The following is a 13,576-nucleotide window of genomic DNA, read 5'->3' as shown; positions in this document are numbered from 1 at the left end:
ATTCGACTGCGTGTTGATTTAACGGTGAATAACCCAACCGGCAACATGTACTGCGTATTCTCAGATCAACATAATGTATCCATGTATATTATTGGTTCTTTAGGTAAAGTCACGTAGAAGGGAAACAATAAAATATTAAAATAAAAAATAAACAATTATTATTTTATTGTTTCCCTTCTACGTGACTTTACCGAAAGAACCAAGAATATGAATCCCTGCAGTCACGAAAGCTTTAAATCAAAAAGTATCTATGTATGTTGAACTTATTGGGCACCGTTCGTCGCCAAACGTTCTAATCTGAAATCCGTCAGGGGGGGGGGGGGGGGGGCAGCAAACTAAACATGAAAGCATTCCGCTGTGTGTTGATTACCTGTGAATAGCCCAACCAATAATAGGTACCGCATATTCTAAGATTAACATAATCTTTGCACGTAATCAGCTCACAGTGATGACATCACCTTTACTCTTCTTTTTTTAAGATGGAAACAGGAAGACTTCTTCACAATTCTGGCTTATCACCTGAAGCTGGTTATAATCACCAACAAAACGTCACTCAAATTGTTAAAGTTGTGGGTTTACTCTCCAACACAGCGGTGTGCTGAAGTAGTAACTAATCGGCACGTTTTGTTTACGTGACAAACCTTACTAATTGGCTGCGCCGGGTGGTGGCGGGTTTAACAAAACATATTTATGCGATCAAACCAAACAAACACCTTTCTAATGGATAATATTGGTTTGCGAAATTCTACATTTTAAGCCAGCGCAAAGCAGGCCTGCCGTGACGATCAGGGACCATGGGTGCTCATTCACAGCGATGACCAAAACATCCCAAAGAAAGACCGCGTACTTGGACAACTGTTCAGGATCAACAGGGGATGCTGGTGCCAAGGGGATATTCTGATGCTAAGAGGATATCAGAATTAGAATCTCTTATTTACCCCGGAGAAATCCCATGAGCTATGAAGCTCTTTTTCACAGATTTACAGTTGGGGTGGGGTCGGAACGTTACAACAACAAATGATGCAATACACGATCGGAGTGCAAAATATTGGCAAGGAACGCAAATCACTAAAATTAAATACGTAAAATAGATCAAGTAAATGAGTTCCAATTGCATAAGTAAACCAATTTCCAAGCTTGAGCAAGACAGTAAAACAACAGCATGAACAGTCCCAGACCACACCAAGACAACACAAAGTCCTCCATTGGTACCTCATTCGCCAGTAAAAAATATGATAATTGTTTTTTTTACCCTTTTATCTGGCAACAAAACTGACACCTTTTTTACGAGGAGTCATGTTTGCATAGACCACAATACCTGCAGCCATAATGCAAAAAAAACCATAACTCTGATAGTGTGTGCACTGTCCTTGAAGTTGATTGGTCCACACCCGAGACAGCTTTCCTTAGAGCCTAGTCTCACATGGGTAAAAAAGGTGTCAGTTTTGTTGCCAGATAAAAGGGTAAAAAAAAACAATTAACACAAAGTCCCTCAATAAAATTGCAGGTAAAAAATTTGACTCTCGATAGATGGGCAAGGATGAAAGTTACAAATCACATGGGCAAATGTAGTAGTATCCAGCACGAATCTTCTGCTTCACGATATTTTTTTGAAGGAAGATAATTGTTGGCACCGATTCTGGCTGCCTTCCCTGCTTGGTCTGGCTTCCCGTGCCTCCGAAAGAAGAAAAGCTGTTCGTGTTATGAATTGTACAGTGTTTTGAGAAGCAATTTGCATGAATGACGCGGTCTAAAAATACAACTTCATTCTTGTTATTTGCATTCATAGGGCAATCTAAATGCCTGAGCAACTCAATCGCCACCTTTCCAATCATTCTAATGACCTACTGCAATCTGGCCAAGGGGCCCCCAAGAGGCAGCTGTCTCTGTGCAGTACAAGGTATAAGCAGCACTGAAATATAAATGGGCATTCGTCTGCAAATCAAGTCGGGGGCGATGTTGCTTTGTGAGATACACAAGCACACAGATAAGTGTTCTTCACTAATTTTCAGAGGGGGGGTCACTTTTGCCGATACGACATCAGTTCGAGGGCCACAACTCATTTGAAACCAGTGGGTTTCACAGCATGATGGGGTGTTTTCGCATTTGTGTATTGTCAGGGCCCGCACGTCAGAGGCCGCACTGAAGGCCACCAGGGGCTGGCCAGTGGCCCGCGAGCCTTACAATGAAGAACACTGCCATCATAGATGACGGTCATGAGATGGACAATTGAGCAGATTATGGTCATAGGATGCACACACACACACAAACACAGATGAAGGCCATGAGTTGCAATCACCCCAGACCGCACCGGTCTTCAAATGAATCCACGCCTCACCTCTGCCGTGAGCTCATGCTGAGCCTCTTTGGCTGCGCTCAGATGTTGAACGAGCTCCTCATTCTCCAGCTGATACTGCAACCAATGAACAACAAAATACAGCGTTTAAAACAAGTTTTAAAAGTCATGCGTGTGCGAGGGTTATGCAACGGTTTCCACTGTGCGTTTCTCTCCGGTGTTTAATTTGCAGTTCAGAAGCAGATGGGTAACTGTCAGAGAAATACATTTGCACATTTTAAAGTCATCCTTTTTGTTATTATTATGTCTTAAGGCTTTGGGCTATAACCCTTAGATCAATTTGGACACTCATCAACAGGGTCCTCTAATAGCAACACAGCATTCAATTACAATATGGTTTTCATTGGATCATGTCCCCTCTTAGGAAGGGCCACAGAAACACTTTCAACCTCCAAAGTGAAATTTTTAAAATAATTTAGTGAGGAATACATGGATGTTTGCAGACATTATAAAAATGCTAAAGTGCCTTTTTGTTTCTGAAAATTTTCTATCCAAAAAAGCAGACAAGAAAAAGACGGAATTTTTTTACAGCCAGACTGCATATAAAGCCATCTACTGATCAAGGACACATAAGATGTTAGGTGGTGCTATGGATCCTATTGAGAATATTATCGCTCTGCCGTCAAAGGTAGATTTTTAATGCTGATATGCAGTTCCATTATCTGCTCAATGTAGTTTTCTGGCAAGTGAGTAATGAAATATCTGTGTTTATAATAATGATAACTTCCAGCTTTTATAGCATATTTAACGTTTTATCTGGCATTTACTCGAATCATAAAGTAGTATGAAACGACTGCAGAATTACAAAGAATGTTGCAATTACAACGAATGCCGCAATTGCTTTTACGATGTGACTCGCAGTTGGCAGCGAGATAGCGGTCGTTGATCTTTTAGTGTTGTTGGTGAAAAGCGTTTGCCTACTCTTCAGCTCCGTTCACGCATCTGAAAAGCACAACACTGCATTTTGAAAAAGGGAGGTTTTTTTATCACGTCAATTTTTCGTGTCAGGCTCATCCTACGTTTGGTTCTCAAAAAATTATAACCGCAATGAAGGACAGGCATCTATCACTGCATCAATAGTGGGATGACGACAACGATCGTTGTGAAGTATGTCCTCACAGCTTTAGCCCTGCGCTGCAAGTCCACGATCTGTGACAGGAGGTGGGTGATCTCCTCCTGCTGGCGGGCGCTGTCCTCGTTCCTCCGTCCGAGCTCGTCCGTCAGGTGTCCGATCTGCAGGTGCGCGTCCCCTAGACGGAACGCACGGTTCACCGTCACACCACACTTGCTCACTCACGGGTGCCGCTCACGGCAGCATCGCCGCACGGGCAACGGCGAGCGCCCGTTAAGTGGTGGTGACGACAGCATTGATGCTTGTGCCAGCCTAGTCAGTTGATTTCCTGCTTGAGCTAAGTCATCAATTAATCTTGTTGGTTCTTTCAGTAAAGTCACGTAGAAGGGAAGTAATAAAATAATAAAAATAAAACATAATAAAATAATATAATATCTTTTATTTTTATTATTTTATTATTTCCCTTCTACGTGACTTTACCGAAAGAACCAAGAAGATGAATCCCTGCAGTCAAGAAAGCTTTAAATCACCAATTAATCTTAAAACTGTTTATGCATGAGGAAACTGGTGTGTGCGAGGAAGACCCATACACGCGGAGAAACCACACCCAACCACCGCACGGACTGCTCAGACACCTGCTGGTTGTACAGGTACCAGATGGTTTTACTGCCTCTTGCATGCGTGTACCTAAGTGTGTACGTGCGTGTGTAAGTAGCAGTGGCACAGTAGTTAGCGCACTGCTCTACAAACCCGGCGACCCGCGTTTAATTCCCTCTCATGGTCAAAGGCAGTGACGATTATCTAAACCAGTCCTGGGCCTCCCCCAGGTTAACTCAGCCTCAAATGAGTTACTGGTGCAATGATAAAACATCACCACTGGGGAGACAAAGGCAGTCAGGCATGGTGCTGGCCACCCACCCATTCGTGGGTCGTAGCAGCCTTCATAGGTGCTTGCTAATCGCACTTGCCCCAAAAGTCTGTTTAGGCTGTACTGGGGATCTTTGTCTTTGTAAGTAGACAGAAGGCGAGGTACGTACGGAGCCCTTTTACACAGTCATTGACCAGCTGCTGCTCCTTCTCCTCATAGCTGATGGTCTCCGTCTTGATGTGACACGCCTGCCGGGCACACGCACAGCCACAGAATAGGAAACCTTTTCCTTACCGAGGGCCAAACAGGACCCTCAAACACCTTTGGCGTGCCCGCACGTTAACACGCACCTCAGCGTTATGCAATAACAATGTGAAAAACAACACGTGTGTCAACAGAGAATAAAGCTGCCTTTGCAGTGACAAAAGTGACCGAGCGCAGCACCCAAATTAGAAACACGTTGTTTGCCAGCTTGAAGATCATGTTGTGGCAGCAGCCCATATGAATCAAGGTTGTGTGCCCTATCTGGCCCACATGCCCTATCTGGCCCATGTGGGCCCTATCTGGCCCACATGCCCTATTTGGCCCATGTGGGCCCTATCTGGCTCACATGCCCCATCTGGCGCACGTGCCCTATCTGGCCCATCTGAGTCGTATCTGGCCCATGTGGGCCCTATCTGGCCCATGTGGGCCCTATCTGGCCCATGTGGGCCCTATCTGGCCCATGTGGGCCCTATCTGGCACACGTGCCTATCTGGCCCATCTGAGCCCTATCTGGCTCATCTGAGCCGTATCTGGCCCATGTGGGCCCTATCTGAACGGACAAACCAAACGTGGACAGGGCCACTGTAGCCTCCTTAACAGTATACTTTGTGTGCGTTATTCGAGGCAGTAAATGCTTGATATACACTTTCCTCACCCATACATTGTAAGCAATGCACATTAGCGCTATAACAATTAATCTACCAAAGAACCGATGAGTTGGCGTGATTCAGGGCCGTGGTTCGATTCTAGAGTTCATTCTTGTGGTAAACAGCAGCGGCTCTAGACACTGTTGCGGTCACTTCAACCCATTACACACAACATGTATGAATTGAAAAACATTGATGCTTACATACACAATTTGATGGATGCATCGTGAGCGTAAGAATCGATATTTATTATCGATGAGTCAATATGTATACGTATGGATGTTGAACTTCTTTAGAACTGTAGTACGTAGCCAACTGTGCCTATCGGAAGTGCAGGGGAAAGACAACAAACTAAACACAAAAAACAATTCTCAAGATATGAGTTTTCAATTTAGATTTAAAAGTGCATAGCTCCAGTGGCTTCCTAATAATAGTGTAATGATATGTTTTTTGTAACTGTGCCACCTGATACATTCAAAAGACAAACAACGTGAAGTTATCCATAACAGATTTTTTTTGGGTTTGATCACGTAAACATAAATGTTTTTACATTTCTAGATTTATATTTACGCAATCTAACCGAGAAAAAAAACTCTATTGTGGATCATATTGGTCACGAAAGCCGATGTGTTGAACGTGAAGTGACAGAGTATGAACAGACCCTGTGTTTTTTTTTACTCACTCTGTCTGTTGTTGTTGTACTGTATCCTCAAATCTTCTAACTCTATTTTTACCCACTTCCCAATGTGGTATCGACTGCACAGTTGGTATACTTATGTCATACTGATGACAATACTATATTCTATCATTAAAAATCAAATAAAAATCTTTTTAAAACATTATTTTTGAAATGTTATGTTTCGGCTTGCCTCTAATTGTCCACGGTAAACTGACGTTGGCTGTAAATGGCCACGGTCCCTTACGTTATGGCAAGCTTCGGGGCCACTTCCTGGAGTCGTGGAGTTCTTCCATTGCAAGTACGGTACATTTCATTAAAGCGTGTTTTTTTTTAAGTTTGTTTATTATTATTCATTATTACAACTATTGTGCACTAGTGTACACACAGCCATTCCGCACTTGTAATTAGCAATGGTTGGGCTACATACGGTGCGAAGGAAGTTCAACATACATAGATACGTAAAAAAAACACGTCTGCCATGTGGTTTCACCGCCATAAAATAATTCATGAAAAAAACTATTACGTCATATTTTATATCTACACTCTATCTGTCCTTCAGTATGGTCATGAAAGAGATGATCTTTACTCCCTTCTTCATAAATGTATCCGACACTGTTTTCCACTCTTGCTTATGAAAGTCACACAAACATTCAAGTAAAACAAACGCTTTTCAAGGTTGCTGGCGATTTGCTCGTACAAATTGTGTAAACATGTGAACAAGATGACTATGAATTGGCCCATTGTTTTAGATGGGAGGGGCATATACAATACAACGACCCCCACCTCCCCAGACTCATGGAATTAGCGTGTGAATGAACATCAACAAAGGACACGTGATCGAATTACGTGCGCTCTCGTGTTGATGCCCTGCACTGCCGTACTCTCAGATGCAGCCGTATTCTCAGGATGCTTCACAAAATAGTAGACCATAATACTAATAATGTTTTTATATATAATCGTCGTTCATGCAAATTGCATCTCAAAACGCTTGACATTTTCACCCACCACACAAACATCTTTACAATCCAACAAATAATGAGCATCGTAAAAAAAATTACAAGAATACCGCAGATGAACAAAACCAAGCGCTACCAACAGCACGCGGATGACCAAAGCACGGACCAGGTGGGGCAACGTCAATCGCTCAAACACCCAGGGGCTCCTCACATCCGAGAAAGACCGGGGGTAGCAAAGACAGCAATCATTGGACCATGCCAAGAGGAAGAATATAGATCTGTAAGGGAAGGTGTGACTTAAGAACGCTTTATTGAGAAGATGAGTCAGTCGTAAGCGCGGAGCAGAGGAAGATATTGAGTCTGGGCTTGAATGATCGCAGGGAGCTGGCAGCACGGACGGCAGGGTGGGGGTGAGGTGGGTGGTGGGGTAGGGGGTGGGGTGGGGGGGCGGGGTGGGGGGCTGGGTGGGGGTAGAGCGAGTTTCAGATAATGGCCGAAGCAGCGGAGAAGGAGTGACCTCTCATTGAGCAGATGTTAACAGAGGGTTTTGACAGTAATATTTATTTATTATACTTTATTGCCATACCCACTGTGGCAATATTGAGAAATGTAGGAATAGTTCGCGCGCGCACACACACACGACAAACCATCGTGAGATATACACCATATAAAATTAATCTCAATGTATTAAAACGTTTAACATGTGCCTGCATGCACCAAAGATCCCCCCCCGAATTGCCTTAAAATACTTTTTGAGCGAGTGTTTGTTAGCGAGCACCTATGAAACCCGGCACGGCACACGAGGGTGGCCAGCACCACGCCTAGCTACCTTTGTATCCCTGGTGGCGATGTTTATACACAGCACCAGGTACACATTTGAGGCCAAGTCGACTTTGGGCAGACACAGGACAGGACCGGTTTAGATAATCGTCACTGTTGGTGGCGTTGGCCGTGAGCAAGAATTGAACTCAGGTGGCCGGGCTCGTAGCACGACGCACTCTTCACACAAAGATAAAAGACAAAGATCCCCCGTATAGCCTTAACAGACTGTAGAGGCAAGTGCTGTTAGCGAGCACCTATGAAGGCCGGAACGGTACACGAGGGGGTGGGTGGCCAACACCACGCCCGACCGCCTTTGTCTCCCTAGCGGCGATGTTTACACACCGCACCAGGTACTCATTTGAGGCTGAGTCGACCTAGGGGAGGCCCAGGACCGGTTCAAATAATCGTCACTGGTGTTTGCCGTGAGCGGGAATCGAACCCGGGTCGCCAGGTTCGTAGTGCAGCGCACAAACCGCTACACTACTGTGTGTACATATTTCACACACACACACGCACGCACCTTTGAGCGGAGGCGCAAATTCTCGTCTTCCAGTTCCTTAAGTCGCTTGTGCACCGCATCGAGCTGTGCCGGGATGTGTCCACTCACGAGACTTCCTCCACTGCGTTCAAGCCTGCGCCGGGAAGGGGGCAAGACACACGCGGTTGGGGATAGGGGGGAAACAAAAATCAGGGTCAGGTCAGCACTTTGGCTGGCGCTGCCACTGGGCGTCATCCCCTAGGCAGTTGGACGCACGACTGAGCAAACTAAAAAGGGGCTGGGTTTTAAATTGGGCGCAAAAAAATGCGTTGGATGCGACACAAAAACAGCAAATGCAACAACAACGACAAGCGCCAAAAAAAGTTAAAGCACTGGGCACAACACAGAGTGGCAGGGCACGGTTTTTAGCATACACGAAACAGTTTTGTGAAAAAAAAATTGGGATTGCAAGTAAATTTCAGATAACTTGTTGTGAAAGACACTATAAAATCACGATCTCATTCCTATACGCGTAAAATTATTGAATGGCGGAAAAACCAACAAGTAGCAGACCACGAGGCCTAAATGACGCAGGAGGCTGTGCCGAACTATTTTGTTGTATTTTGATAACATCGGTTTGGCCAAAGCCAGCGTTGGGCGAGCTGGGATTTTACTGCACTCAACTTGTTAAATCTTCGACGGTTACCGCTGTATGTAAATATTGGCTCGTATTTTTAGTGGATAAAACTGGATTGCACTGCTTCCGTGTGCTGCGTTTGCGCGATAGCTCCTCAGGGGCATGCCACGGCCACTCCACCAAGAGTCGTGGGCGGGGTTGGGGGGTGGGGTGAGGTGGACTCACGGAGTGGAGGCACTGGAGTCGCTCTCGCTGTCCTCCACCGTGTGCGTGTAGATGTGCAGCAGTTCATCCTTCATCGACAGGTCGTGCCGCAGCTGGTTCACCTGCAACCCCGCGGAGCACACCGCTCCTTAACGACGCGTCCTTCCGACAAACCCTTGCGCCATCGACCAACTGGGCGGTCGGTTAGACCACAGGTGGGCATAATACAATCACGAATTGGATCTTAAATTCTCGACGCTTTAACGTTTATGTTTTTAACTCCCAGTTTCGTTACGATTCCCCACCCCGCAGGGCTGCATTATTAGCAGGAGAGGGCAGTGCTGCACCACCGTGGTCAAATAAGCCCCACAACTTGCACGGTGGTGGTGAGGCCCTCAATGGTGCTATCGGCATCACGAGACAAACATATTGCCAATCAGAACTCTCACAGCTAGCATTGTCAGATAATGGTGCAGAAGTCACTTCAATAGGACTCTTCATCCACACTTGGGGCACACCTTTAATAAGCCCTGCAAAGATTGTTGTTACATGGCAATTTAACTAAAATTGGTCATTATCAGGGCTGGAATATGCCAAATTAAATGAAGCCCAAATTCATCGGTCTTTTTTTTGGGCCATTATTGATGATTAGATTGAGGTGATGTTAGAATAATAATAATAAAGAACCCGACTTGTCACAGGTGGATGACACCCAGATTCGAAACCAGGATCTCAGGGATGCCGACTCAGTAATAATAATAATAATAATCCATGTTTTTATATCACTGCATCATTCGCGCAATCTGCATCTCGAGACGCTGCACAACCCGTGTCAACTATTGAGTGTGTATACATGCGGGAGGAACTTGGAGAAAACTCAAACGCGAAAGGCGGCAAATCTCTATCCTATACAGATGGAACAGATAGAGATAAGTCCATACCGTAGGTAGCAAATCGTGCTAATCAGAGGTGACCTACACTAAACTATTAAACTATTTTTATCTTACCAAGTAAGGCCCGCTGAGCTTAATAGCTATTTTTCAGAAGCGACCTGGCCACAAACGATAGCTCAAAGAAATGGCTCACAGTGTTAAAATTCATAGCAATCAAATTACTCTAAGTACATGTTCATTCTAAATGTGGAGGGAAATAAAACAAGAGAACCCAGAAAAAAAATCCACGCGACCACGGGGAAAAGAGAGAGAGAGAGAGAGATGCAAACTCCATATTTACAGCAGCTGCCAGCCACCGGGCCTTCCGTACGGTAACTCGAGGCATTAGGACGGGGTGGGGTGGGGGGGTGCGGGGGGGGGAGCTCAGCCACCTGCTCCAGGGTGTGCTCCAACTCATCCTCAAGGTGCTCCACGCGCTCAGACAGACTCTTGTTCTTCTCCAGCAGCGTCTGACCGATCCGAGCGGCCAACTCCAGGTCCCGCTCTTTCTGCGAACGAGAACGCACGCACGCGCGAACACGCGCATATTCGCAAAAGCGAAAAAGGACACGCGGACGTATGTTAAAGCATGTCCACACGTGGCACATAACCACGGCATGTTTGTAGGAATAACACTCAAAACTTTGCAAAAGTACAACCCGTCATCGATAAGTAATTTTAATTAGACAAGCCTGCGGCTAATTTGTGAGCAACAAGAGGGCAACGCGGCAAAATAAATTGTTGTACTGGACTTCTATGCTCCCGCATCTATGCCCTCCGTTTTCAGCAATCCGCACTGACCGGCGGTGGTGAAGTATGGTCGAATAACCCCCCACGACCCTGTAACAATGTGAGGACGCCCTCATCTAGCAGCGGTTTTACAAACCGGCTGTGCATGTACCAGCACGTGCAAACAATACGCATGCACACAAGCACATAATCAAGGATGCTTGCAGGGGAAAAGACTCAAGATTTGCTGAGTGTGTAAATCTAGAAGCGGTCATCAATAATGAATTTAAATGACAGAAACCAGACATGTCTCCTGAGCTGCAACTTGCATGTTAAATTCACTCGTCCTACTTTTTACACGCTTTTATTTAACTCACTCTGTCTGTTGTTGTTGTTCTTGTTGTCGTCGTCGTTGTTGTCGTTGTTGTATCCTCAAATCTTGTAACTCAATGTTTACCCACTTCCCAATGTGGTATCGACTGCAAACTTGGTATACTTATGTCATACTGATGACAGGACTATATTCTATCATAAAAAATAAAAAAAAAACATAAATTTTAAAACATTAGTTTTTATATGTTATGTTTCAGCTTGGGTCTAATTGTCCACGGTAAACTGACGTTGGCTGTAAATCACCATGGTACCTTACGTTATGGCATGTTTCGGGGCCACTTCCTCGAGTTCATCCATTACTAGTACGGTACATTTCATTAAAGCGTGTTTTTTGTAAAGTTTTTTTTTGTTATATTACTTTTCCTCGTTGAAAGATAAAAACTTGAAAAAAATGTTTCACCGTCGGCACTACGGATAGCTTTTAACACATTTATGGATTTGCTCTGTCCATCCATAACGGTGGAGGGCACAACAATGCTCGTAGAAGACCCAATAAGAACAAAAACAGCAGAATATTGGGACTTATCTGATTGAAAGCCAGCTATATTGATTATCGGGTTCCCCAAAACTTGGAGATGAACAGCACAAACACAACTACTTGGAAATATGCAAACGTCCATTGCCCAGACAACTACCCGTCGGCTTCCGTGCCGCTAATTAACCCTTTCCTGTTCCAAGACGTCTACAAAATTTGCAGGGTGGGTCCCGTCCACCGCTGAATCTCGGAATGCGCAAGCGGTTCGGCGTAAATTTTATTTCTAGAGGCATAGCACCATTGTTTTTAAAGATATTGTACTCACCGCAGAGAACCGTAGCGACACACCCGCACTCTATGATAGCTGGCGAAAAACTGTGCCACAGGCCCTCCACAGCATGGCCTTGTGAGAGCCTCGGTACCGATAAAGTTATAAGTTCTCCGTTCCGATGACGTATACGTACATCGTCGGAATGGGAAAGGGTTAAATACAAATACCTCCAAAGACAGATGCATTTTGGAAAGCGTTACTTAACCCTTGCATGCGCATGCTATTTTTCTTCCTTGCTTATATCAACGCCCGTGTATATTCTGCGCAGGCGACGTACGGGGTGAGCAGGCCCGTGAGGCCGCGTGGAAATGGTCGACGGGATCGAGACGCAACAAAAACGATGGTGAGGAATCTCACCTCCTCCAGCAGGTGCGTGACCGCATCGATGTCACTGTACGTGCGCGTCATCTGGCCCACACGTTCCGAGCACAGCACTGCAGCCACGCACACGAGTGCACGCAGACAACAACACACAGATTACACACGTTGGTGGTGCTGTGAGTAGTCGCTAAGGTAGCCCACAGTACCGTTTCTGTATCACGCGTAATAGCAATAATCATCCTTTATTTATGCAGGAAACATTTTTTTCATGATTAATGAGCACAGGTCCAATGGCCCAAAACGTGAAGTGGCCAACGACAAAGACACAACTGAAGTTGCAATGGATAAGAGCAACACGTAGTTGACATGTAACAAAAATGCTGGTAAATGTTTATTCTTGTACATCTGCTCTTGACCAATTATCTTCAGATTATGTTGAGACTTTACTGCATAAATCGCAATCAACACCATCAATAGCCATTATCTATCCATGGCTGGATGAAGGCTTCTCCAAGCCATCGCCATCTCTCGCCATCTCACAATGGAGCAGACCTCCTATCTCCTAAGATGTCCTCTTTGATGAGTTCCCATGAATGTGGATTTCAATTGATAAGTGCAGTGCTAAAATGTGTTACATGCCTAATAATCTGGGAGGTGATCCATGCATAGATACCCAACTAAAACTTCCTATTAGCTTCGTTGGCTAGGTATGGTGTGAAAGAAGTTGTTAAAAATACATAAAACGATAGGCATAAATTATTGAGAAAACAACAAGGACTTCAAAGCATCTACACATCTCCCACTAATCGCTGCAGTCCTCCACAAACTCTGCTTGTATGTAGGTCCTCTACATATGAGTCTCTATATTTAACATGTAGGCTTTCGCGAACCAACATTATTCACAATAAAGGTTTTTGGGTTTGGTGGTTTAACGGCACATCTATATTTACGCGATCTAACCCAAACGCCTTTATTATGACTTCGTCTTTACATTCAACTGCACGTACCCACAATGGAACGGATGAAAGGTGTGCATCCCCCACACCCAGCCATTACCTTAACATCCTCAGTGATGGCGTAACAACAGCGCAAGATACCCATGTGTTTACATCAAATTGCCGGGCAAGAAACCCACTTCATGCCCACGTCGAGCTTAGGCATTAACTGCCTTTAAAAAGGCATGGCCAGCGCAGAGACTTGTCAACAACAAGAGCAAAAGAACGATTCAAGGACCCATTGACAAGGTAGCTTGCAGAGTGCAAGAGCAATGGAACTCCATCTGTGTAGAGTTTTAAATGGTATCCCCTCGAAGGAATGTGTTTTCTCCAGGTACTCCAGTTCATACCACATGCCAAACACGCATTGATGGAGTTGTCCTAACGTTCCAATACAAAGCCCTCCTAAAAAAGTCT

At 44.9% G+C, this 13,576-nt stretch overlaps 1 protein-coding gene across 3 annotated transcripts in view; it reads right to left on the bottom strand.

The window, feature by feature from the left end:
• Window positions 1-13,576, bottom strand: part of LOC144724604 (trafficking kinesin-binding protein 1-like) — a 62,816-nt gene that overhangs the window by 15,877 nt on the left and 33,363 nt on the right. For all 3 annotated transcript variants that reach the window (XM_078603874.1, XM_078603875.1, XM_078603877.1), the window contains 7 exons: window positions 12,201-12,277; window positions 10,308-10,424; window positions 9,005-9,105; window positions 8,185-8,296; window positions 4,466-4,544; window positions 3,476-3,606; window positions 2,339-2,413 (listed from right to left, as the gene is read on the bottom strand). In XM_078603874.1, the coding sequence (XP_078460000.1) occupies window positions 2,339-2,413; window positions 3,476-3,606; window positions 4,466-4,544; window positions 8,185-8,296; window positions 9,005-9,105; window positions 10,308-10,424; window positions 12,201-12,277 (692 nt within the window). The remainder of the gene's footprint in view (window positions 1-2,338; window positions 2,414-3,475; window positions 3,607-4,465; window positions 4,545-8,184; window positions 8,297-9,004; window positions 9,106-10,307; window positions 10,425-12,200; window positions 12,278-13,576) is intronic.

Source organism: Lampetra planeri, chromosome 21 (assembly GCF_965212315.1).
Source record: "Lampetra planeri chromosome 21, kcLamPlan1.2.h2, whole genome shotgun sequence".
NCBI lineage: Eukaryota > Metazoa > Chordata > Hyperoartia > Petromyzontiformes > Petromyzontidae > Lampetra > Lampetra planeri.
The sequence above is the reverse complement of the archived record's forward strand: the minus strand, read 5'-3'. Positions and strand labels throughout refer to the sequence as shown.